This window comes from Harpia harpyja, chromosome 1, assembly GCF_026419915.1.
Source record: "Harpia harpyja isolate bHarHar1 chromosome 1, bHarHar1 primary haplotype, whole genome shotgun sequence".
Classification (NCBI taxonomy): domain Eukaryota; kingdom Metazoa; phylum Chordata; class Aves; order Accipitriformes; family Accipitridae; genus Harpia; species Harpia harpyja.
In genome coordinates this window covers 92056913-92080159 of record NC_068940.1, presented here as the reverse complement: position 1 = coordinate 92080159, position 23247 = coordinate 92056913, and the positions used below count along the sequence as shown (strand labels likewise).

At 47.9% G+C, this 23247-nt stretch overlaps 1 protein-coding gene across 13 annotated transcripts in view; it reads right to left on the bottom strand.

Annotated features, from left to right (window-relative positions):
• JCAD (junctional cadherin 5 associated) overlaps positions 1–23247 on the bottom strand; it is a 63017-nt gene that overhangs the window by 9807 nt on the left and 29963 nt on the right. The window contains exons 1-4 of one of the 13 annotated variants that reach the window (XM_052805231.1): positions 11816–11876; positions 10500–10694; positions 6743–6782; positions 6424–6645 (exon numbers count right to left, since the gene is read on the bottom strand). In XM_052805231.1, the coding sequence (XP_052661191.1) occupies positions 6424–6645; positions 6743–6782; positions 10500–10524 (287 nt within the window). In that variant the 5' untranslated portion in view covers positions 10525–10694; positions 11816–11876. Of the gene's footprint in view, positions 1–5349; positions 6372–6423; positions 6783–10499; positions 10707–11815; positions 11877–12542; positions 12784–19509; positions 19603–23247 lie in introns of those variants that run through there. The other 12 variants (XM_052805253.1, XM_052805221.1, XM_052805263.1 and 9 more) reach the window with 12 other exon arrangements.

Below are 23247 nucleotides of genomic sequence, written 5' to 3'. Positions count from 1 at the left end.
TGTAAACATGCACAGCACTTCTCAATGGACACCAGAAAACCAGAAATTATTGTGTTGAACTTATTTCTGCGCTCTGCTACATCAAAATGTATAGATGTCAAGGGGACTACTGTGGTACGCAAGTTTAATAGGAATCCAAAAAGCAGAGGTAGGGAGAACAGGTAGAGGGCTATTTCATAAAATATATTCCATGAGGAACATGATTTGCATCCTAGTATAAAAGCCAAAATTAAACATGTAATTTCCAGCGTTGATTCCTGTTCATCTTTCCAAGGGAACAAATTTCTTCAAAAAGTGCTTTGGATGAAATGACATATGCCACAATAACGGTAATGTATCTGCACAGTTCTGATTAAGAAGGAACCAATATTTAAAATCTAAAATACCTCAAAAGAAGTATAAAATTCTTAAATAAAAGAGAGATTAACTCCGGCAATCTATTACTGAAATAGGAAAGACATTAGACATTTTATTGCGGATTAGAAATTCAGAACACAGATTTACATGAACAGAATAGGTTCTTTGTGTGTTCTGAACATTGTGTAAACTGGTTTATGTATTACTGCGGAACAAAATTGCTACCCTTCTATATAAATAATTAATCTTCTACTTGAACTGTGGTCTGCTATTCTTGTACCTAAGGTGTCCAACAATATAACTGCCTTTACACTGTGGCAGCCACCAGCATAAGACTGGAAAGAAAAATCAAAATTGACAGAAATAGGACAAGTATGTAGACAGAACCCAAGAATTTCTTTCTCTTCCCTTCTTCTCTCCACCCCAAGGTATATAAACAGTGTCATCTAGCTCTTTTTTACTAAAAACTATTTAAACAGTAGTTTGTGAAAACATAATACAATTCAAAATTTGGAATGAAAATTAAGCAATCCAGATCCACAGCAAATTTCTTTTATGTATATTAACTTCATCCTATGACTATAAAAGTTTAAAAACCAAACTGGGATATGGAGCATCTTGTTCATATTAATTCAACTGGATTAAGACTTAACATCTGAACAAAATGTTCTGCCTCTGAAGCACAAAGTACAGTTTGATTACTGAACCCCAGAAGGTAACAGACATCTTCAGTAATCAGTGAGATATAACAGGACACCTCCTATATTGGAAAGTTGATTGCAGTAACAACGAACACTTCCATGTCTCACTGCATGTGGAAACGTGCAGCTGAACATATGCTGCCTTCTTCTGAGATTATCAAATCTACCTTTTCACCTCATCCCCATGCGGCTATTGCACTATTGGCATCTGCGTTTACAAAACAAGGTGAGAAACAGGGTCTAGCAATAGTAAGGAGGGAATGGACAGATTGCTCTTTCTGTTTGATTTTATCCATCATTGTAAAAGGGTCTACAGAAATTGCAGGAGGTACAAAGTCATAGATTCCAAGATCAGAAGAGACCGTTACGATTATTTAGTTTGACATCTTGCTCAATGCAGGCCGTCAGACTTCCCTGAAATGATTCCTGCTTCAGTGGTAGCATGTCTTTTAGAAAAGCATCTAAAAATCTTGATCTTTAAATTTCCAGAGATAAAATATTGGGGCAAGGAGGTATGGTAGACAATAATACTGTTGCAACAGTTGCAACTAACAGCATGGGAATGGAATGGACTGGCTGTTTAAAGGATTTAATAGGAAATCAGGAATAGGGAAGGAAGCATTACTCAACTCTTTCCTAGGAAACCACTAAAACAGAAGAGTTTTGGTTAGTTTGCTTTTTTAAAAACAAACCAACCCCAAGCTCAGACATTCATTAAAGTAAATTAGCCCTAAGTTAGGACAGCTCCAGTTACAGCAAGGATGTTCCTCCATTTATTAAAAGCTGTTTAAAAGATTAAATATATTTTTAAAGATTAAAAGATTAATAGCTAGGCTCCAGTAATGAACTTCGGAACATGATACAAACCACCATGTAATCTGTACTATGTCATCATTGCAATGCGAGTGTAGAAAAGACATTTAAAAGGAGGTATTTAGAGGATTTTAAACCTGATCTTTCCTACAATCTGTTCACAAGACGGACAGTATCAGTCTCTCTAGCTCCTGGCTCAGGTGCTAGAGGTGGTTACACAGACAGCCTGTACTGTGGGCCCCGTAAATCTCTGGAGAGGATGGCACTGCACTGCACAGTGGGAAAGAGATGCTCCACAGTCTCCCCAAGGACCCTTGCAGCTTAGCTCCAGCCTGAAGACTCCTCTGCCCCCAAGGATAGCGAGCAGCTCCTGCACACCTGCACACAGCAGGTATGGCAGGCAGGCAGTGGGGCAGCACAGCACAACCACACTGCTTGTGGCCACAACTGCAGCAAAGAGTGCCTCCTTCCGGGATATATGACACTTTTGGGTCTTGCAGTCAATGAAGTGGTGGGAAGGGGAAGCATCCAAGAGCCACCCCAAGTTCAAAATGCTTCACTACAGCCTCAGCAATGCTACATCTCTAAATGGCGAATGACAGTCATGCTGCAGTCTTTGCATCCATTACATATTATCAATTAAGAGACCGCACAGTCCCTCTTAGCAGCAGCTGGTCTCTGTGCCACTACGCAATTCTGTCTCACTCCATGATGCACTGGTACTGGCGCACAAAGAAATGCACACAGCAGCTTGCAAGTGCTTCACAGCTGGGAGAGGTGCCACGGATGGAGTGGTCCCATGGGACCAACTGGGAAGATTTAAGTGCCAGGGACAGAGCAGTCCCATGGGACCAAGGAGGTAGATTTTAACATTATGAACTCCTTTCTAACAAACAGGCCTGCTTCTACTGAATATCACATTTGCTGTCATAAAGTGCTTTGAATTGATTCTATATAAAATTAACCTAATTAAAACTGTTTAAAATACCCCCAAACTGTTGCTAGCTTTATATGAATTTTAGGCCTTTGCAAGAAATGAGGCCATCAGTCCACCCTGCACTGGCTGCATGACCGCATTTCATTGAGCTGCCGCTCTCAGAGCAATGGGTTGAAGCTGCCCACTTCCCCTAGGGTGACGCTGGACCAGCAGGACCTCGCGTGATGCACATAATGGGGCCAGAAGTGAAGGAGTGTGGCACAGGCTTTGAAGTCAAAACCCTGCAGAATGAGACCACTGCAGGGCTATTTAGGGAGTTTCTGTCCCTGTTTCTGGCTGCCAGCATGCAAGCGGTAGGCGTTAGGCACCCAGTAGCTCAGGGTATGTGAGCTGCAGGCACTGGGGCAGACTGTGCCCAACGAGGAGGCGCTGTTAAGAAATTTCCAGGATTTGGCAGCAAGGGGGAAAAATTTTCAGAGGGCTGTTCTGGACACTGGCAGCTTCTGTTCTATTTTGAGATCCTATCCTCACATACGCTCTTCCGAGCCCCAACACTGGGAAACACCAGTACGTTTTTCTAATTTTTCCAGCAGGTGATCTTGTTAATGATGTTATCTATTTATCTCTAAATTTGCTGGCTACCAACATAGTTCCTCCCACACAAATAGCTAAGCAAAGTGCCTCTTCTTTCCACTCAGAAGAGAAGCAGGAGGGAGTTCTCCTTCTGTGAACTCTCTCATCTCTACCCATAAGGTCAGCTTTCCCATTTTCTTTGCCTCGTCTCCTCTTCCAAACATTTACTGTGTGGCCTCCTAATGTTCAGTTAAGCAAGGGCAGCCAGGACAGCCCTCCCACCATCTGCTCCTTCATGCTTTGCCTGAAGAATAGCAGGATGGAGCAAAACATCACTTCCCCGGCGCATCTCTCCCCCCTTGCAAGCAGCAGCAACGGGAGGTGAGATGTGCCCACATGCAGTTGCTATGAAGCCTCTCTCCTTCTCCTCAGCAAGGTTTGATCAGCAGAACAACCCTAATGAGTGGAGACAATACCATCATCCCCTGCCGTCATGAAACACCCTGAGCCCTGCAAACCTGTCTGCAAAGGCAGCAATGAGGTGGGCAACATCACTCACTACTATGGTGTTTGGAAGGTGATCTTCTACAGCAGTGGTCTGAGCAAGAGTGTGGTGTAGATAATTCCCTGGCTGAGGAGCCTGAGTCATCCTCCAAATTGCCGTAGAGCTGGTCAATGTCTGTGAAGGTAGTTGGGACACACTGCTTCTTCTGGCCCTCTCCTGCTACTGTGCTGCACTGAGAAGGCAGTGTCAGGAGATGGCTGCAGGAAGCCTGCGATGCCCAAAGAGCAGTGACTTCGTGCTGGACCTTGCTGGCTGGTTGTCCTCTCTTCTAGCCCAAATGGTCCCCAAGTCTCTGCAGTGTGCAGTTCTTTCGCAGGCTGAGAACTAGGACCCTATTTCCCACGACAGTCCAGAAACCAGACAGCGAGATTAAAATCCCTGGTGGAGTTCCTGTGGCCCACCTCTAACAGGCCAAAACACTCCAAAGTGGGCCATCACAAAAATCTTCTCTTCAGTTTTAAAACAGCTCGCACTTCCATGGCAGCCCTGTGCCTCACATGCTTCCCCAGGGCAGGTGAGTGGGTCTGGAGGGGGACTGTCACCCTGGAGCTCAGCAACTGAAACACAGGTGCTGCAGCACTGAAGCTGCAGACAGCTTTCCTGGATCTGGCCCAGGGAGCTCGCTCCTCCCTTCCTGTACCAGCAAGGCAGCGGCAGTCTCACGCTCTGCACCAGAGGTACCCTGCACACCCAGGGATGGCAAGAAAGTGATGGGTCACACAAAGGTTTTCCCTTGTTCATAGCTGCTACTGCCTTGCAAGAGTTACTGATAGGCTCACTGGGAATCAGTTTGCTGTGACCATAATAGTAGGAAAAGATTTCTATTTTTATGAAAGTGTGACAAAGCCATTTCCAGGGCTGTGTTCCCTTTTTCATGTGGAAAAGCCACTTTTTAAAATCAGGATATAATATTTAACTACGCTGTAGACTGACAAATTCCACCCCTTGCATTTTGAGATGTTAGAAAGAGACATTTAAACTGTCAGAGAGCATTATTTTGTGTTTAGCCAACACCAGCAGTTACAGATACCTCTACCATGCCTGAGACGTGGGGCAGACGTGCGAGCCCCTGCAGATGCACCCGGAGAAGTGGGAGGCAGGGAGGCAGCAGTCCTCCCACACCGCCATCCACCCACACAGGCTCTGCCTTACAGGGCGTGGGAGCACCAGCGCTGCGGCAGCTTCCAGCCTTGCACAGCCATGTCTTCTTCACGCCAGCGTTTCTCCACACTGTAAACTCAGCTCCAAGGCCAAGCGCCACCACCTTCCTTGGCATGCCTGCACACTCTCTTCCCCTGCTTCAAAACCTTTTTCCCTTTCATTCTTTTTCAGTATCTTTCCTCACTTTATTGCCACCCAGTTTACTTCACCCAACGCACACCACGAAGGATCCTCCTTATTACCTTTAAGCCTGTGTCCCCTCCTTCCTTCTCCAGAAGGGGTGGTTCCACCTTCACCACGGCTGGGACTTGCTGCCCTGGGATTGCTTTACAGGGCTCACATCTCTTCCTGCCCATTATCCTAGCTGGCAGCCAGGAGCCATTCCTGCTCCAGGCAGACTTGCAAGGGGAAGAGATATGAAGGGAAAGAGCAGACGAGCCCAGTAGTCAGGGGACACGTGCCTTTGCCACGTGTTACTGAAGGTCTTCATAAGAGGACAAGCTCCCAAGGTGACAGCGTTTTGCCCTGCTTTCGGTTTCAAGCCCACTGGGCAGGAGGAAGGGGCTTTTCCTTGTAAACCATCGTCACACTTGGGCTGGCTTCCAGTCCTGCTCTAGCCCCTTTCCTTTGTTCATCTGCAGCACTCAAATAGCTGCAGAACAATGGCCGAGCGGCAGCGTGTACACACAGCTCTTCCTGCCCAGCCTGCCCCAGCCCCAGCGCGCACGTACTCCGTTTTAAGCAAGCCACAGTTGTACAAGCACGTTTTATGGAGTGACGACAAGAGCTTGGAGATCTTTTAAAAAGAAACGCACAGGCACCTTCTCATGTTTACTCCACGAGAGCGGCCTTAAAAAACCAAGAAAGTCCTTGGTGCATGTAGGAACATCTACCAAGAGCTGCACATGGTTGAATCTACAGCAAAAAACAGGATGTGTATGTGGCAGATGAAGCTGGGTTCAGTTTTTTTAAAATGAAGAAAAGGAAGAGCTTTTGCCCCCTTTTTTACTGTACTTGGACTGAGCTTTTCTAAGCCCATCAGAAAGGCCTTTCTGATAGAGACCACAGTAGTAAATGAAATTTTCCCACACTCGGACACTTCCCATCACCCCAGTGTTCCCAAAGGCCTCAGTCTAGCAGAAGGTGAATGGATGTGCCACTGCTTCATGTGGACTTGCAGTGCATGGAAATGGTCACTAGTATGGGAGCAGGAAAGGATCACAGGAAGATGCTGTCAAGGGTTAGGGTCATGCTTAGTTATCTGTCAGGACCAAAAGGAAGAGAAAGCAAAGCCATGGCATGATGCTGAAACTTACCCCCCTTCTGAAGTATGAAAAGTGGACAAACCCTGAAGGTCATGGTGATAACCAGGACCAGCTTGCCTCCCTTGGCTCCCATGGCTGCTCTCAGTGCTGTTCGAGTTGGTTTTCACCAGAGGTTTCTTGCTGTAAGCCCCAGCTCTCGATTCTGCCTCAAACCCATTCAGCGTTCTCTGAGCAGATCTGTTCCCCGCGATTTCATGCCGGTATCCATCATACCTGTTCTCATATGAAACAGGGGGATTTTTTGACAATTTGTATCCATGAGAAATCAGGAGGTCCTCAACACTGAACATGTTGTGCTGGTTTCACTCACAGCTGTGCCATCAGAAAGCTCTTTCCAGCAGGACCCATCACTGGAAAACAAAACCAAAAACAAGCAGAAGGCCGCTTAAACAAGGAAAGATATCTTTGATCAGCTGGTAGGCTGCTGAAGATAAAGTCTCATCCCCTGGCCTCAGTCTCCTACCCTTATAATAAAATAGACGAAGCAACATGCATGCAGATGCTTATGAATCACGTGCTGACCTTCCCCAGACAATACACCTCCATGCACTCAGCCAAGCAGCAGATGTTGCGCTGCTGCTGACTCAGTCCGTTTCACTGAAGAATTCACTGGTGATTGCAGCTTTCAGATTTCACTAAGTGATCTCAAAAAAATCTTTGCACCAGAGGTAAGCCCACAATTTGAGCCAGGCATTTCCTTAAAAAACAGTTTTTCTCCAGTCACGGAGAGGTGTGCTCAGTATTACATTTTAAGTTGCTGGAGGAGGAGGGGGTGGATTACAGGGCAATATGCCTCTCCCTACAGCTCTGCATATTCCAATTAAGAAAAAATGTTCACATGAACAAGGACAAAATATGCATGAGAACAAAATGAATTATGCAACCACATGAGAAACCCAGGTAATATCATGCAATACCTCAGCTAAACAGTCCTTTTTACAGCTTACTTTCTTTTTGGCCTGCGTTGGCCTGCTGGAAATCAGTAATCCTCAATGAGAATAATACAAAACCTAAGATTTCAAGTACGCTTTATTTTTACAGTATACTTCCACCACGTAAAATGACTGGAAACAACCTGAGATGCCCGTGTCTATTGTGTCTCAGTGATTTCCAAGATACAGGACAGTCAAGATTTTTCTTCCCAGTGACAGCCCTCAATTCTGCACTGACTAGAGCAAAGATCCAGCAAACTCAATTAGTTGGTCAGAAACAATCTCTATTGTCTATGCCACTCTCACAGCTTATTATGGCAATTACAGAATACCCATTCTTCCAGAGTTTTAAAATGAGTGGAAGGTAATGGTCTATTCTGTACGTTGTGTATAACAACAGACCCATTCTGATACATTCCTTCTTGCTTGAACTGTGTTACCAGAAGAAAGAAATAAAAACAAGGTGGATAAAGAAGTGAAACACACAGAAATAGATTTGTTATGTAAAACATAAAACACTCAAGACCATTTTCCCTGCATGAAGAGTTCATTTAACATGCCTGGTGAGTACTGTGTCCCCTTAGTAGTAGCAGGTCTACCTGAGGGACAGGAGCCCAGCATTGGCAGCTACTCAAAAGGAGATTGTCTCTGCAAATATCATGACAAGCAAGTGCATTTTATACACTGGTTTCTAATGCTCTTCTTGGGCAAGAAGAAAGGGAGAACTCTCTTCACTGCTGTGTACAATAATTTACTTAAGATGGAGCAACTACTGAGATGGCTGCTGTGAGTTTATTAGTACCAAATCTCTCAGGCTAGGTATACACAGAAGTTGATGGGTTGGCTTAGAATATAAACTAGTTTCTGTGGTGCAGCACTCCATTTATTATGGCCACTTTTTGCCCACCCAGCACCCCATCCATTTTCTGCTCCCGCCCTGTCTCCTGGATGCTCTGCAGACTGCGGAGCCGGTCTGGCCGGCCGCTCCGGGCCAGCGTGGTCTGCGGCTCCCAGGCACACAGGGACCCTCCAGCCGCCTCTGCTCTGCACTGCCCACAGCAGCCACGGCGCTCGCCCGAGGACAGCCCACAGTGTGGAAAAACATGCACAATTTTTATGCAGAGCCACAGTTTAACTGGTAACCTGGAATGCTGCAGAAGTGGCTTTTCAGCCTGAGAGCCTGCTGAGGGCTTAAACCGGTTTGTCTCTAGAGCTTAATGAATCTCTTCCCTTTTCACACATGTAACACTACACACCCTTTAAAAACAGTGAAATAAAGCTCTGTGCTGAAGATATTTTAGGAGTATCCCTTGCTAGAACAGGACTCCAAATTCCCAGTAAGTACTCTGAGTAAGCAAGCCAGCAGTAAGTACAAGCAGGCAGAAAGCAGGGAGGAGCGGGACCCTTTCCTCTTGGAAGGAAGGGAAGGCTTTGTGGGTTATTTTTGAATGCTGACCTAAAAGGCTGATTTTCCATCCACCTGCTGCCCTGGACTGTGCAAGGAGCCAGGTACGAGCAGAGCAAGGGGAACAGCTGGCTGCTAGAGCTGTTCAGCTTCTAACAAAAGAAAGATCCAATGTGACTACCATAAACAGCAGAAAGCCCATCGGAGTGCTCGCAGGTGCAAGGAAGAAGCGTGCTTTTCCTCCTATTATTGTCAGGCTGGCTTGGAGCACAGCTTAACTCCCTCTCTGCCGCCTGCAGCAGCCATGGTGCCATCAGAGAGGCAAAGGCAAGTGGGCAAGAAACCTCCAGCCCGTGGGGTTTACTCTGGTCCTCCTTTTGGCACCAGTGGGGAGGAGCAATGGGTTGGAACTGCACCATGAGGAACTGGTGCAACCGTCTCCTCCTGCTCTGCAAACCTACCACCCGTGGAAGGGAAAAACCCTGTGGTGCTACGGGTGGTGGGAAGGCCCAGCTAGGAGCGGGATGCTATCGCTGTGCTCATCACAGCTCTGCAACGGGAACGAACAAGGCAGAGGAGCCTGCACCCCTCTGCCTGCCGTGGTGCCCTCAGCACCAACCCCCCCGACGAGCTCTCCGCAGACCCACCACATCGAGAAATGCTCCATGCCCATGGCACAAGCTCCCAGGAGCCGGTAGCAGAGCGGGTGGCCGCTAGCCTGGACACTGTCAGGACACATGCCTCGAAGGGCTGCACAGAAGTCATGGGGAGGTGCCGTCCCCCAGCATCGGACCTGGCCAGAGGCAGGGGAGCCGGAGGTCCTGCCCCAGGAAAGCCCACAGGACATCAACCGTGTCAGCACCCAGTGTCCGCAAGGACGCTGGCCAGCTTTCCAAACCTAGCTGCGGTGCTGGGATGCTCTTCCCACCCTCCCTTAGATAAATAAATCCAAAAAATAAAATCAAAGGCATTGGATTGGAAGGAGTAACAAAACCGCTGCTGCAGCGCTGTCTTGTAAATAATCTGTCAGACTGGGCCAAAGAGTAAAGGCTGTGCAGAGCTTCTAATTTGAGGGAAGATCAACAACATTGGAAAACAGTTTGTTTTTCCAGTGCTCATTTGTTTTGTTTGCCAATGACATCAGTGCTTTCTGATAGGCTTTGCTTCCTGAGGATGCCTGCTATCTTGCCAGCGTTTCCGACTTGTCCCCGTCAGCCGGTACAACTCTGCATTACACTGGAAACAGGGGCCAAGCTTTTCTCTGGAAACTTCTCAGCAGCATTCTCAGATGCAAAGAAACAAGTGCTGGCTAAGTGGTGGAAATTGGCATCAGCCCCCCTGTACATGGACACAATGGGGACCTGCAACCTCGGCGAGGGGACACAATGGGACCACCAGATGGAAATGTCATCAGAGCACCTCGTCTCGGGGTGCTCTGTCCAAGAGTGGGGATCTCATCGCTGGGCCTGAGAAAAGCCCACAGCACTCCTGAAAGACGCCCTGAAGAAATCTGGTGCTAGAGTTTCCTCTGAGCTACTTCTGGAGCCCATTCTTGGTGGGGGAAATGCACTGGTTTCTGTTGATGGTCTGCCTTTATCTGCAGGTTTTTTCAGTGGCAGGGGTTCCCAAGCCTTATTGTTTTGAGGGGGGTACCACCACCACCTGTACGATGACCAGTACCGGCGATAATGAATGCTAACAGTTGCAGCAGTGGCAGAAGCAGCTCTTACCTCCATGCTCTGAAATGGCTTGCATGCCGTTGAATCCTCCCTGCACGGTGTTTCGAGCAGCCCATCAGCATGCTCCTTCCTTCAGCCCTGGTTCCAGAGAGCACCCTGGCACAGCACCCACATATTGGGTGGGAGACCAGAAGTGACAGAGAATTTGGCCCTGGCTGCCCCCTGTTACATCTCTGCCGCCCTCTGCTACTTGAAAAAAAGTGGAAGGTGGCAACCCTTTAACTGTTTGAATATGACGACTGAAGTCCTTCTTGTGCATGATTCACCCTGCCCACCTCTGCAGAACCATTTATAACATTTTTGTAAGCAATTCTGTACAACTTTACAGAGAAGAAAACATTGAAGGAACATGATTCATATTGCAAAATGAAGCATATAAACATCATGAATTGCCAAAATCAAGGCACCCTGCATGGATGCATGAGTTATTGCAGCCTGTGATTACATGACTTCAGGCTACTGAATTCTGCAGGACTCCTGCCTCGGTTGATGTGCAGGCTAGGTGATGCTAATCTTCCTGGGCTTTATCTACAGCAGCTATCCAAATACTGTTCTGAAGACAGAGTACTAACAGGCATCTGAATTACAAAGCGTATTATCTAGATGGGTCACACATTAAACTGGCTTATCTTCACTCACATCTGGGTGACATTATTCCCATTTCATATCAGACGTATGCCAGACAGAAGTATTTATGCAGACAGACTAAAGTGAAAACTACCCTCTCCATTCCAGGCGCCCAGCCTGAAGCACCTACAGCCTGATTTTTTAAAGCACGTAGCCTTAAAAGTGAACTAGGTACGTTCAAAGCAACTGCTGCAAGAACCTGGTGCCTCTGCGTATCAACCCACGTGTGGCAAGTCAGGTGTCCACACAATGAAGACATGGACTGAGCCAAAAAATTGGTTGCAGTAATTTGACTACCACGCTCTCCTCCATCCCTCTGCCCATCTAATCCAGCACCAACACTTTTGTCCAGGCAGCCCCATATCCCTCCCACCTCACCACATGTACCCACTTCCCACACCCACCTGTCCTTCTTGCCACCCCCCAGCATCCCTTCCCTGCCTTCCTGTCTCCTGGTCCCACCAGTCCGGCCACTCTTCCCACACAGCCCACCACCATGCTAGCCAGCCCACCCTGTCCTCCTGCACCCCTTACAGCTTCTCCTGACCAGTCCTCAGATCGTGTCCATCACCACAACCCCCTCCTTCCCCTCCTGATGACCAGCTTCTGTCCCATCTCCATTTCCAGCAAAAGCACCTCTGTGCCTGCTCTCCGCTCCCATGTCCGAGACCCCGTCTCACCTGTACCTAGAAAAAGCAGGAGCCGTCATTACGGGGACAATCCAGCTCCACCGCTGCAGCCCTGGGCAGGGGCACCGCACCGGGGCTACGCAGGCACGCTCTGCTCGCACATCCGTTGGAGCGGTTCGGGCACGAGCGCAGGGCTGGGGCACGAGTGGGCTGCTCAGCACCAGAGGCTGGGGGGGTGCTGATGGATGGGAGGGAAAAATCTTCGGAAAGTGGAGCAGCTAGAAACAGAGGCAAATCTGCTGAGAACATGCGCAGACGTCTCCAAGCCTTGTCACCATAGATCCTGTTCCTGAACACGATGGCACCGCAGCTCTCAAATCAAACAGCTGGAGGATTTCTTTTCTTTCCCCTTTTTAATGTGGGCAAAACAACATTCCTTCTCTCCTCCCTATTCCCCCCTAGTTTTTCTTGGAAATGGTTGAATTGGTTTAGCTGACAATATTAAAATAAATTTAGTTGAGAGAGAGACACTACCTGAAAGTCTCAGATCAAGTGATAAAAGCCTGACAGACTACAGCAATGGAAAACAGGTTCTTGTAGTAGAAGTTTTAATACTAGATGGTACCACTTGCTCAGTCTAAATATAACCCTGAGCTACATCCCAGGAGAATATCTAAGTCTTTGGCCATTGTAATTGCTCCTGTTTTCTCACTCTGATTTTGCATGTGTGCATATGAGACAGCTTATCAAAAATAAACACATTAAATGAGGCTTTTACCTTGATCATTTCATCTTTTTTGGGACAATGAAGTCAGATGGGACTGTAAACGGCGGGCTGCCATGCGTGCAGCCGAGCCGGCATGCTGTGCCCCTGCCCTCTGCTGCAGAAACAACCACCACCACATTCACCGGCTTGCAGACACACACTCCATCAGGAAAGATAAAATTCATGTGCTTGAAGAGCCTTCAACAATAATGTTCACTATGATCAAATATTAGATATTTAACACAAAGATAGTCTAGAACACAAGAAAAAGAGATTAGAGAATATTAATGTAAGTTGGATGTATTTAACTCAGCAGGGCTTAATTAAGCATAGGCTAGGAGTAAGGAAGGAGTAGGGAACTAGCCAGGGCAGCCTCCAAGCCATGAGTAAATACCTCCTAGAAATTCTCAAAGGATGGGCGAAGGGCAAACGTATTATCTAACTTCAAACAAAAGGGGGAAGGAGACAGATCTGAGGTATCATAGACCAAACAGCCTGGCTTTGATATCAACTCAGACAAATTATTATTCAACCCACTTGTAAATACTTATAACAGGTGTTGATTTATCGCGGAGCGGGAGGGAGCGAGCATGCGATCCAGGAGGAGCAGCGGCATTTCCAGCTCCCTGCTTCCCACCCTGCACTGCAGCTGCATCCACTCCCACATGATAAAGTCATGAGAAAACAGAAAACACAGACTTGTCAAGGACAAATTAAGTCTAATCAATTTAATTTTCTTCTTTGACGGAGTTGGGAGCATAGTGACTAGGGAGGAGAAAACAGTAGAAGTCGCACATTGGAACGAGGAAAGCTTTTGATGGATGCATGTGATAGCCTTATATGCAAACCAGATGAATACAATTTAGGTATAATTTACTCTAGGTGGGTATACAAATGTTTTGAATCTGTACTCAAGGAACAGTTAGTAAATTCAATGTCAACCTGAAAGAGACACATAAAGGCTGTGCCTGGGGTCTTGCTCTATTCAGTATTTCCATTAATGACTTGTAAATTAGAATAAAGATTACAATTACAAATCTGTAGGGAGTGCTGCGAGCATTTTCAGGGACTACAATTAGAATAAAATCTTAATAAATTAGAGACACAGTCTGAAATGAATGACTGAGATTCAATACAGGCAGGTGTAAAGTACCCTGTTGAAGAAGAAGGTTGCAATCCAAAATTGCAAAATGGAGCAGTATGGCAAAAGAGTCTCTGGGGCTAGAGCCACAAAGAGAGAAGACATCAAGAGTAGTGCAGGGCTTGGTACACACAGGCAAATATGCTTGGAGAAATACTAAGAGGAGCATCACACGTCAGGCTCTACTCCTCTCAGCCCTACATCCAGTTTTGAGCCCTACCTCAAGCAAGATGCTGCTCCCTGCCACTTGCTCATAAGAATGATAAAAAGTTTAGGAAGTGTGACCCCTGGAGAAGACTGTACAAGAAGTGGGCGTGTTTAGTTGAAAGAAAAGGGAGGAGGAATGAAGGTGAGAGAATGAGAGATGGTAACAACTTTTAAGTATGTCAGACTGCTAAAAGGCAGTGATAATCTTGGCCTGCTCCCTGTGAATGTGGAAAACAGAAGGGACTGGCTTAGCATGCAGCAAGGGAGATTTAGGTTAGGTATCAGGAGGAGCTGTCTAGCCATGATGACAGTTAACCACTGGTTATGCTGGGAAGCTGTGAATCTCCATCGATACAGGTTTTCAAGAGTAGGCTAAATGAAGATCTATGAGGAAGCAGATGAAGCAGATCCTGCCTCAGAACAAAGGGATTTGGGATGGCAACTAAATATTTTGACATTCCTCCCCAAAAAAGGTACTGTTTTGTTGGCATGCCCCACACATTACCAAGAAAATCAAAACTCTTCTGTACAAGACTCCCAGTCTTATAAATAGCCACCTCACCTGAATTACAATGTGACTTTCCCGCCTGCTATAACTGTCCAAAAAGTAGAACGGCCACTTTATCACAAAATGCCACCAATGACCTACCTTGCACCCCCCTTTCCTGACATCCAGGAGGCAGGCAGGCCTGGCAAGGTTGCAAGCACCACTTAGTAGGAACAGAAACTTTGCCTCTCCTCCAGGGATGGGAGAGATAGGGAGGCTGAGACACAAGAGACGCACTACATGTTGAAGGATCCTGAGCAGAGAAGAGGCAGTAGAGGAGCTGAGTGGAGGCACAAGAATGGGGTCCTGACCAAAGGATTCATATCAGATCACGGACATGCACCAGGCAAAGCTTCAAGAAAGTTCCCATTGCAGCCAACACCATACTGAGGGCTTCAAAGCCGCTAGTGCTAAATGCATAATCATCTCTGCTGACTACATGGGAAGAAGACGTGCCAAAGTCATTGCTGGAAGATAAGCCAACTTTATGTTGGCTCTGCATGTCTTCCCAGGCAAGTCTCTCCCAGAAATTTAAAAGAAATCTGTGAATTTTTGTGTTTAACCCTCATTACCTGTGGGCAGGAGAGTTCACATTTTTTCTCTAACAGAGATTCACAGACAGTGAAAATTACAGCTCACATCCTCTTTGCATTCTTTGAGCAAAAAGTCCTCACTGAAATCACCGAGGAACTGTGCCAGAGAATGAATTAATGATACGACGTGTCTCCAATAAAATTAGGAAGTGGGGAGGAGAAGAGGAGCGAGTCTTAAAGAGTTTATTTAACTCTCAGAAGGTAGTTATTCCTGTCTTGTGTCTCACCGGTGCAGATGCATCAGCAAACCTACTGTGGCATGAGAGAGAGCACAGAGCGTCTCCTGGGGGAGACCTTGACGAGTGACAGCTGCTCTCCAGGGGTTGCCAGCCCCATTTGTTAGGAGGTTTCAGGTCATATTTCAAAGTTTGCCTTTTCAGATTTGCCAATAAAAAATGGTAGAGAGCTAGATTTTTTTTTTTAAGTAATGTGGGTGTTTGAGTACTGGGTTCACACAATGCTGAAATACACGTCTGACAGTGCATGGATGGGAGTTTGTATCCGAAATAAGGTTGTTTTTTAAATTTGCCATGGACCAATCCAGCCCCAGCTGAGCACTGATTCGCTGAGGCTCGTAAGCATCCAAATAGAAGTAAACGCATAAAACGGAGAGATGAAACGTCCAAGCATGCACAGATACCGCTGTTCATATTATCTGGTTTTCAAAATGTCAACAGCTTGCTTCCACCGATGACAGAGCAGCACATTAGTCCACTGAAACCAGTCCAGATTTTTTTCAGAGAAGGAGCAATTGTTAAAGAGCACTCACTGCTACTCTGTGCTCCAGATATAACCAGTCCTTAGACCAACTGGCAGCATATGGTGTATTTCCTCAAATGACAGCTTTTGTTTGTCACAACAGGAGAACAAAATACTACATTTATTAAACAAAGTGTAATTAGGAAACTCTTTCCCTCCCAAAAAGGAACTGCAGAAGAGGATATTTTTTAGGATTCGGACGAATGTTTCCATGCTGTTTATGACACTTTTGTACAGAGCAATCCACTCTGGTGGAACAAATCACATGGAATCACATTTGTTGCTCACATCTTAAAATCAAGATGTTAAGGGCTAATCACCCCACCTAAAATATCTATGGGCAAAGTGCTAATAAGCTACTCCCACACTAGGACTACATGGGTCATTATTATTGTTTGTATTTTTTTTAGCAGAAAAGCTGTCCATCCGTACAAACAAAAAAAAAAGGGGGGGGGGATCTCAATAACTGTGTTAAAACTTTCAAAGTACAAATTTTTAATAAGGGATCTATCACATAGTTGAACTTCTTCGAGGTGACAGTGACATGACTTATAGACCCTGGGCTCTGTGATCAAAAGGATTACACACATTAGCATCCTACTAATCACAGCAGGACAGGCCGGCCCATCAGGCCAGGACTCATGGAGGAGAGATCCGTAAACAAACATTTTCTCCCGCTCACAAACGTGGCTGGGAGCGGAGGCGTTCCAAGGTTGGTGTGGTCTTCTCCTCTTTCAAAGAGATAAGGATTGTGTCTGCTGGAGTAAATAAATTCTCAGCATAGTCTTACACATCTGTTTGTTTACTCATTTTTAGACATTACCATCCTCTCCTGTGTTGTTATCCCTTTTATATTACCCTTGTATGTATAATCAAATGCCCTTTCTTCTGGATTGACCCTCTGCTTCTTCCTGTATTATAGACGCCTTTGATCTTTCTTTTTTGCATCTGCGTGTCCTGCCTTGTAGTCTCAGCAGGATTTCCCCCCGACCCCTTGCTCTACCAGCAAATAAATGCCAAAGTAGCATTTGTATGCATTAGCTTAGAAAAAAATAAAGACAGGCGCTTGAGAAGCCCATACGCAAGTGCCGCCGTGCTGCTGAGGCACTGCGTGTGCTGGGCAGGGCTGCCTACCAGTAAGGTAAACCCAGGCTGGTGAAGGGTGGCCCAACTCCTGAGCATGGATGAGCCCCCTGGACCAACAAGGTGAGCATCCAATGTCACAAGGGGGGAAGAAGGACCATCCTAACATTTCAGAAATGGCTGTTTTTCCCCCTTTGTCACACACTTGATGACTTGCAGGGTGCCCTCTGCACTTCCAAAAAGCAGAACTCAGCCTTTAACTTTTTTTTTTTTTTGACTAGCTCAGATTTCAAAACCCCTTCCCCTGCCGCACCATTTGAAATGGTCCAAGTTATGGTTGACAAATTCTATTAATATCCTAACTGTAATACACTTGGTCGATGAAGAGGCTGCTGCTGATTTTTGTTCTCTGTGGGAACTGCCAGTACCAGAAGAAGTGAGGGTTATCTCTAGGTAGATGTGAAAAGATGCCATCAGTTCACATGGAGACCTTAACGATAGCATCATTCAGACTGCTGAAAGGCTGACCAACCCCTTCCTTCATAGCTGGAACTGGTGAGTAAGCTTCCCCAGCAAGCCCAAATCCACCGGCTCTTGAAACAAAGCACAATAACAAGGTTGCAGAAAGCAAGATAACCCTTTCCACTCAAGAAGTGGAAAACAACATCTGTTAAAAAACAAATAAACCGGTGTAATGGCTTCAGCAAGAGACCCAGAGGATTTTAGAGATGCAGCTCGTGGCTTGGTCAACACATTGTGAACAGCAAATTACAAGAGAACAATTGTTTCATACCAAGCTCTCCCACCCCTGAACTCCCTCAAGGTTAATTAGGATGGCCTCCAGCCAAATTAATTAGAAGAGAAGATTTAGGCAGGACTTTGCTGTGCACTCGGAACTAGTTCCAAGGTGGCCGAGAAGTTCAGAAATGCCTCACCTTCCAAATAAAGCCTGCTTGGCAAAAAACAAGCTCACATGTGCCATGCCATTTCTCCGACAATCAGGAGAAACACTTAAAAGTAATCTTTCCCTAACTAACGGCTAAGGCAGAAGAATTTTCTGCATCCTTCCCACCGAACAATATGCCCTTGTTTATTTTCTGTGTGCTTTTTAGGTCATAAGAGGCCAGTGAAATTATGCATCTAAAGAACAATATACTACTGTAATATGCCACTTGACACACACAGCCCGGCAGACTCTGAAAGATCCGCTTTTTCCAAGAGCTGGCAAATATATGTTGCAGCATGGAGAAATCCTGAACATCACGGTAGGAAAGAAGGGCCCAGCCTTCAAAACAACAGACTAAACTGGTATTTTAGTTGGTACTGTAACATGCCCCAGTGACACAGCTTAGGAGAGCATCCTGCCTCGAGGGGGACAGCCCTGCCCAGCTTCTCTACCCTAGGGCAGCAACCTGCCTTGACTTCCTCCGGACTCTTGCTGCCCTCAGCATCCTTGGCAAAGAGAATAGCTGGCAGGACCACACTTTTTTCCTCCAAGTGGTACCATGGTGAGTGGTAGAACTGCAAGAACATAGTAGGGTAGGGCAGATCTAGCCTCTGTGATTACGAACTAAGCGCTGGCACAAATTGAGGCTCTCGCAGTGGCTGCATCTCAGAACTGCAGAGCCCTTCTCTGTCATTAACCTGATATTCTTTAGTTTGAAGCTGGAAGGTTGCTATTTTCCACGTGCCTGTTACCCACAGACAGCAACGGCGTTTCTGGGCAGAATTGGAACTTCTAAAGTAACAAAGAGCAAACGCTTCAGCTCATGCAAAGCAGCGTAGCTGAATACTTTTCGGCAAGACACAATTCTCATTGTCACTAGCCAAGATTTAATGTCTTGACTGTGTGGATCAGACTGACTACTCAAAACAGTTACATCGTATTTTCACTTGAAGACATGGGCTGGAGTAACTTAACATGTAGGGTCCATGCCACAAAAAAGCCATTATTCTCAACTCTTGACCAAAAAAAAAAAAAAAGCCTTAATAGATGCAAGAGTCCTTTGGCACAGATCCAGCGGCAGACTAAGGCCATAATTTGTAATTCCGAGGCAATTATGAAATGACATAACAGCACAGATCTCCTTCTGACATAACCGCTTTTTTTTTGTCTCCTTTGCAACAGTCCACGGTTTAAAACGACCACCAAAAGGGAAGTGACCCAAAAGAACCATTTGACTGCCGCGTAAATATCGGAACAAGAATAAACACCAAGAGGGGTGGCAGTTGCTGTTTCAGACCCTGATGCCACGTCCTGGCCGGTGTCAATGGGAGCCGGCACCGAGTCCCAGCCGGTGCCCAGGTCCCGGGCGCAGGGGACCGCAGCGACAGGCGCTAAATAAAGGTGAGCGGCTGCAGCCAGCGGCACCGGCTAACTTCCCGGGGGGGAGCCGGGCCCTATGCAGGGCTCGGGATGTCGGCGGAGACCCCCCTGGAGAGACGGGGGGCGATGGCGGGGCGGGGAGGGGCGAAGAGAAGAACAAGCAGGTGCAAAGCGGCCGGAGCGGGCATGGGCGAACCCGGGGATGCACCCCCCGACGCCGCGCATCGCCTCCCGCCCTGGGACACCTCCGAACTCCCCCCACCACCCCACCCCGGTCCTTCGCCCTCCCCGCTCCCCCCTCTCCACGACCTGTCGGGACTCACCTCTCCGGGCGACCGCCGCAAGACCCTGGGCTGGCGGCTGGGGCCGCCGCGTTCAGCGGCCGCGGCAGCCGGGAGGCGCCGAGCCCGGGGCGGGGGGGGGCGGGACGGGGCGGGGGGGGGGGCGGGCGGGGCGGTACCGCCCCGCCCGCCCCCCCCCCCGCCCCGCCCCCCCCCCCCGCCAATCCGCGGAGCCACGCTTACGGCCCGGGGGAACATCGCTTTGCCCGTAGCAAGCAGCAGGCACCGGCCCTTGCGAGCGTTACACGCCGGTTTTCCAGCTGGGGATCCAGCGATCCTCCCTTTAATCCATCCTTGTGCATGGGGGAGCCGATGTCCCGCACCGGTGGTGAAACGCGTGTGAGGCGCTTGCAAGATAAAAAAAAAAAAAAAAAAAAAAATGCCGAGCCCTGGAAGGTCTGGTTAGCTTCAAGCACCAAAGCCTGTCTCCGTCACAGGCCTGCTCCGTGGGCGCTTAGCTGTGAAGCCGGGTCGGGGACGTGTCCAACAGCGGTGCGTCCTTCCAGAGAGAAAACCTGACCCAGGAGCCTGCCCCGGCAGCGGCAGCCCTGCCAGGAACACGCTTTTACGTGGGGCAGCTTGTTTTCTCTGAAAAGTTGAACAGGCACCTCCTGCCCCCTCCGCTGCTGAGCTCGGCCCATGGCTCAGCTGAGAAGAAAGACATCAACTTTCTCAGCCCAAGGAAAATCTGCAGAAGGGAAATCTGGGGTCTGTCAAGGATGGAGAGGGACCAGAGGAGACCCCTTTCAAAGCTCACTGCGCCTGCTGGCAGCCGGCCGTGCGCCCAAAGGGCTTGTCCTCGCCACGGTTTTCACTGTGACATCCACAAGCGTTTTTGAAGCATTGCTGGTCGCCTGCTCCCCCACCTCTCCCCTCCCCGTCATTTATTCAACCTCTAGAAACAGGTGAATAATTTGCAAATCTGTTTTGGTTTATTGACACTCTTGAAAGGCTATGTTTGTGAATCATTTACTCAGCAATTGCTTGGGCCCATCAACTGCTTGCCATGTCTTAATTGACTTTTACCCTAGGCTGTCGAAGTGCTTTACACATGTTCATAAATTGAGTCCTATTCAATACGTGCTCTAGTTAATAGTGAGAAAACAAGGGCAGTGAAGTTACACGATGAGTCCAAGGTCAGGGGAGAACTCTGCAGGAGAGCCCAGAACTGAGTACAGGTTTCCCGGTGCCCTGGTTTCGTAGGGCGCTTGGAGTAATTGTCATTGACCTGCTTTTCTGCAGACATCTCCTTTTGTCTTCCAGCAGTGAGGCTCTGAGCCTGCAGCCCCTGACACATGAAGCATCCACCAAGGGTGATGCCACCAGTGGCAGGGGGACCTCTGGCAGGACCCTGCACAGGCACCTTACATCCCGTGCCTGCAGGGTACCTGTGGAGTTCTCCATGGCTTTGCTGGTTGGGAAACCCCTGTATTTTCCCATGGTAAAGCCTTGTAGCTGACACAGTCAATCAGTGGAACGTTTAGGTTTCGTCACGGAGCAGCTTCTTGTGGGTGTGACGATAGCATGGGTTTCCATCAAGGAAGCCGTGCTGGCACAAGTTACGGTTTATTATTTAAATATCTTGACTCTGACAGGCAAATTGGGAGTTGTGGGTTTTTTTAAATACCCGTCTCTACTGTCTTGTATGAAAAAAATTTTGGGATGATTTGCTCATCTGCATGGCTGCAGCTCTGAGCTGTTTGCTCTCCTTGGTTGTAGGAGACAGTCCTGTTCACATCCCTTTTCCCGAGCCAAAAAGCTTTTGCTCCCTGTTGGGTAGTTACAATGCACTGCACAGAGCAGGTTCTTGCTGCCGGAGCTCTCGGCTCTCCATTGGGAAAGCTGCTGCAGCACTGGCTTTAGGGGGTGGGAAGGAGGGGGGCACAGGCTGGAGCTGCCACTCCAGCGAAGGAAATCTGGATCATTCACTGAACAATGTCAAGGTGAAGAGAAGGGACATCTTTTCATCTTCAGGACGTCACAGCCTGCAGAGAGTATGGTAAAAGCGCAGAGGACAGCACACCTCAGAGCTGCCTCTCTGCACCTGGGGGTATTTTTTGTTACACCTCTTCTGAGAACACTTCGTGGGCTGCAAAGGGAGGCACAGCCCTTGGAAGGAGGCACTTCTGCAGGTTTGTTTGGAGTCCTGCAGTCACTGAAGATTTCCCCTGAGTGAAGTCAAAGGGCCTCGAGCTGAGAAACAGCACTTTCCTCCTAAAAAAAGAAAACAGCCGCCCATGCTTCTAGCTCTCCTGTTACAGAGAAAAGCCTGAAAACCTGAGCTGAACGTAGCTCCACGGTCAGACACCAGAAAGCAAACTGCGTGATTTTTGAGACAATATCTGAGGTATCTCTCAGGCTAGAGTCACAACAAACAATCGATGATGGCTGGCAGCCCCAAGTCGTGTCCAAGCGGGATTGCCCAGAGTGCTGGTGTAACGCATGAAGCCATTAATCAGTCTGTGGTTTGGGAAGTCTGAGTGCTGTGCTCCTCAGTGGCAGCACAGCTTTCAGGGACTCCCTTTGCTCCTGCTGCATCTTGCCCTCTGCCTGTTAGAGAGCAAACTCTTAGGGCAGATGTTGCTTCTGGCTTTGCCTTAGCTCAGTGCCCCGATCGATGGGGTTGTGGTCTCAGGTGGCTGCTGCAATGCAGACTGTGACTGCCAGGAGAAGGGCAAAGATGAAGAAAAGCAGAGGAGACAGGAAAGCGATTCTGCTTTTTGATGGTCAGAGTAAATGTGCACAACTGATGGAGCATTGCTTCCCTGCAAAGCCCACGGTCCTGTGGCCACCTGGGGAGATGTCCCTCTCCTGGCTTTTTCCGGAGAAGGGGACCAACTGGACATTCTTCAGTTTAGAGCTTCAGCCTCAAAAAGACTGGAAGAACTAAATATGCCTGCGAGAGAAGCGTACAAATGGGATTTGCAGAAGAGAAAAGAGGGCTAAAGCATCTGCCCTGCCATGGAGGACTCCTGAAAGGGGTGGAAATCAGTGTGATGAGGCAGGGTGACACAATGTGTCAACAGAGAAGAGAGCTGTTATTGCCCTTCTGCTTTGCATGGCTTGCAGGGGGAAAGGAGAAGGGCAAAGCAACCATGAATCAGAAGCTGACGGTGGCTGTGTGCAGCAAAGGCAGGTATCTGGACAGGAGCATGGAAGGGCTGCACAAACCCAGCAAGTGGTAAAGCCGTCCCCTGTGTCGCAGCGGTCAGGTTCAGATCAGCATCCCGCGGGACACAGTAGAGCAGGTCCGCGTGCCTGGGCAAGCAGGGAACGCCAGGGCTTGGCTCCTCGTGAGACGAAGAGCAGCGCCTGCAAGTCTGAGTGAGTGGCCATTATGGACAGAAATCATGGAAAACAGAAACACACAAACATGAGAGAGACAGGCCAGATGGGGGAAATACAGATGAATTAATGCACAGCGAAGGGAAAAGGAAAAACACACAGGCATGCTGCACATCAGCCAGCTCTTCAGCAACAGCACTGCTGCGTGCCATTGCTGTGATGAGTGAATGGGAAGTCCTGCTCTGCTCGGTGCAAGTTATTGCTGCTTTATGCCTTTATAATTCTCTCTGGCCTCAAAACCTCCCTGATCGGGAGTCCTCTGTTTATGTTTTATGTCCCATCATCAGCATTGCTGCTCAGGGCCAGAGCTTTCCTGCCCTTCCTACCGAGCTCGTTGCAGGCTTGGACCCTCATTTCTGGAGGTGATCCTGCATT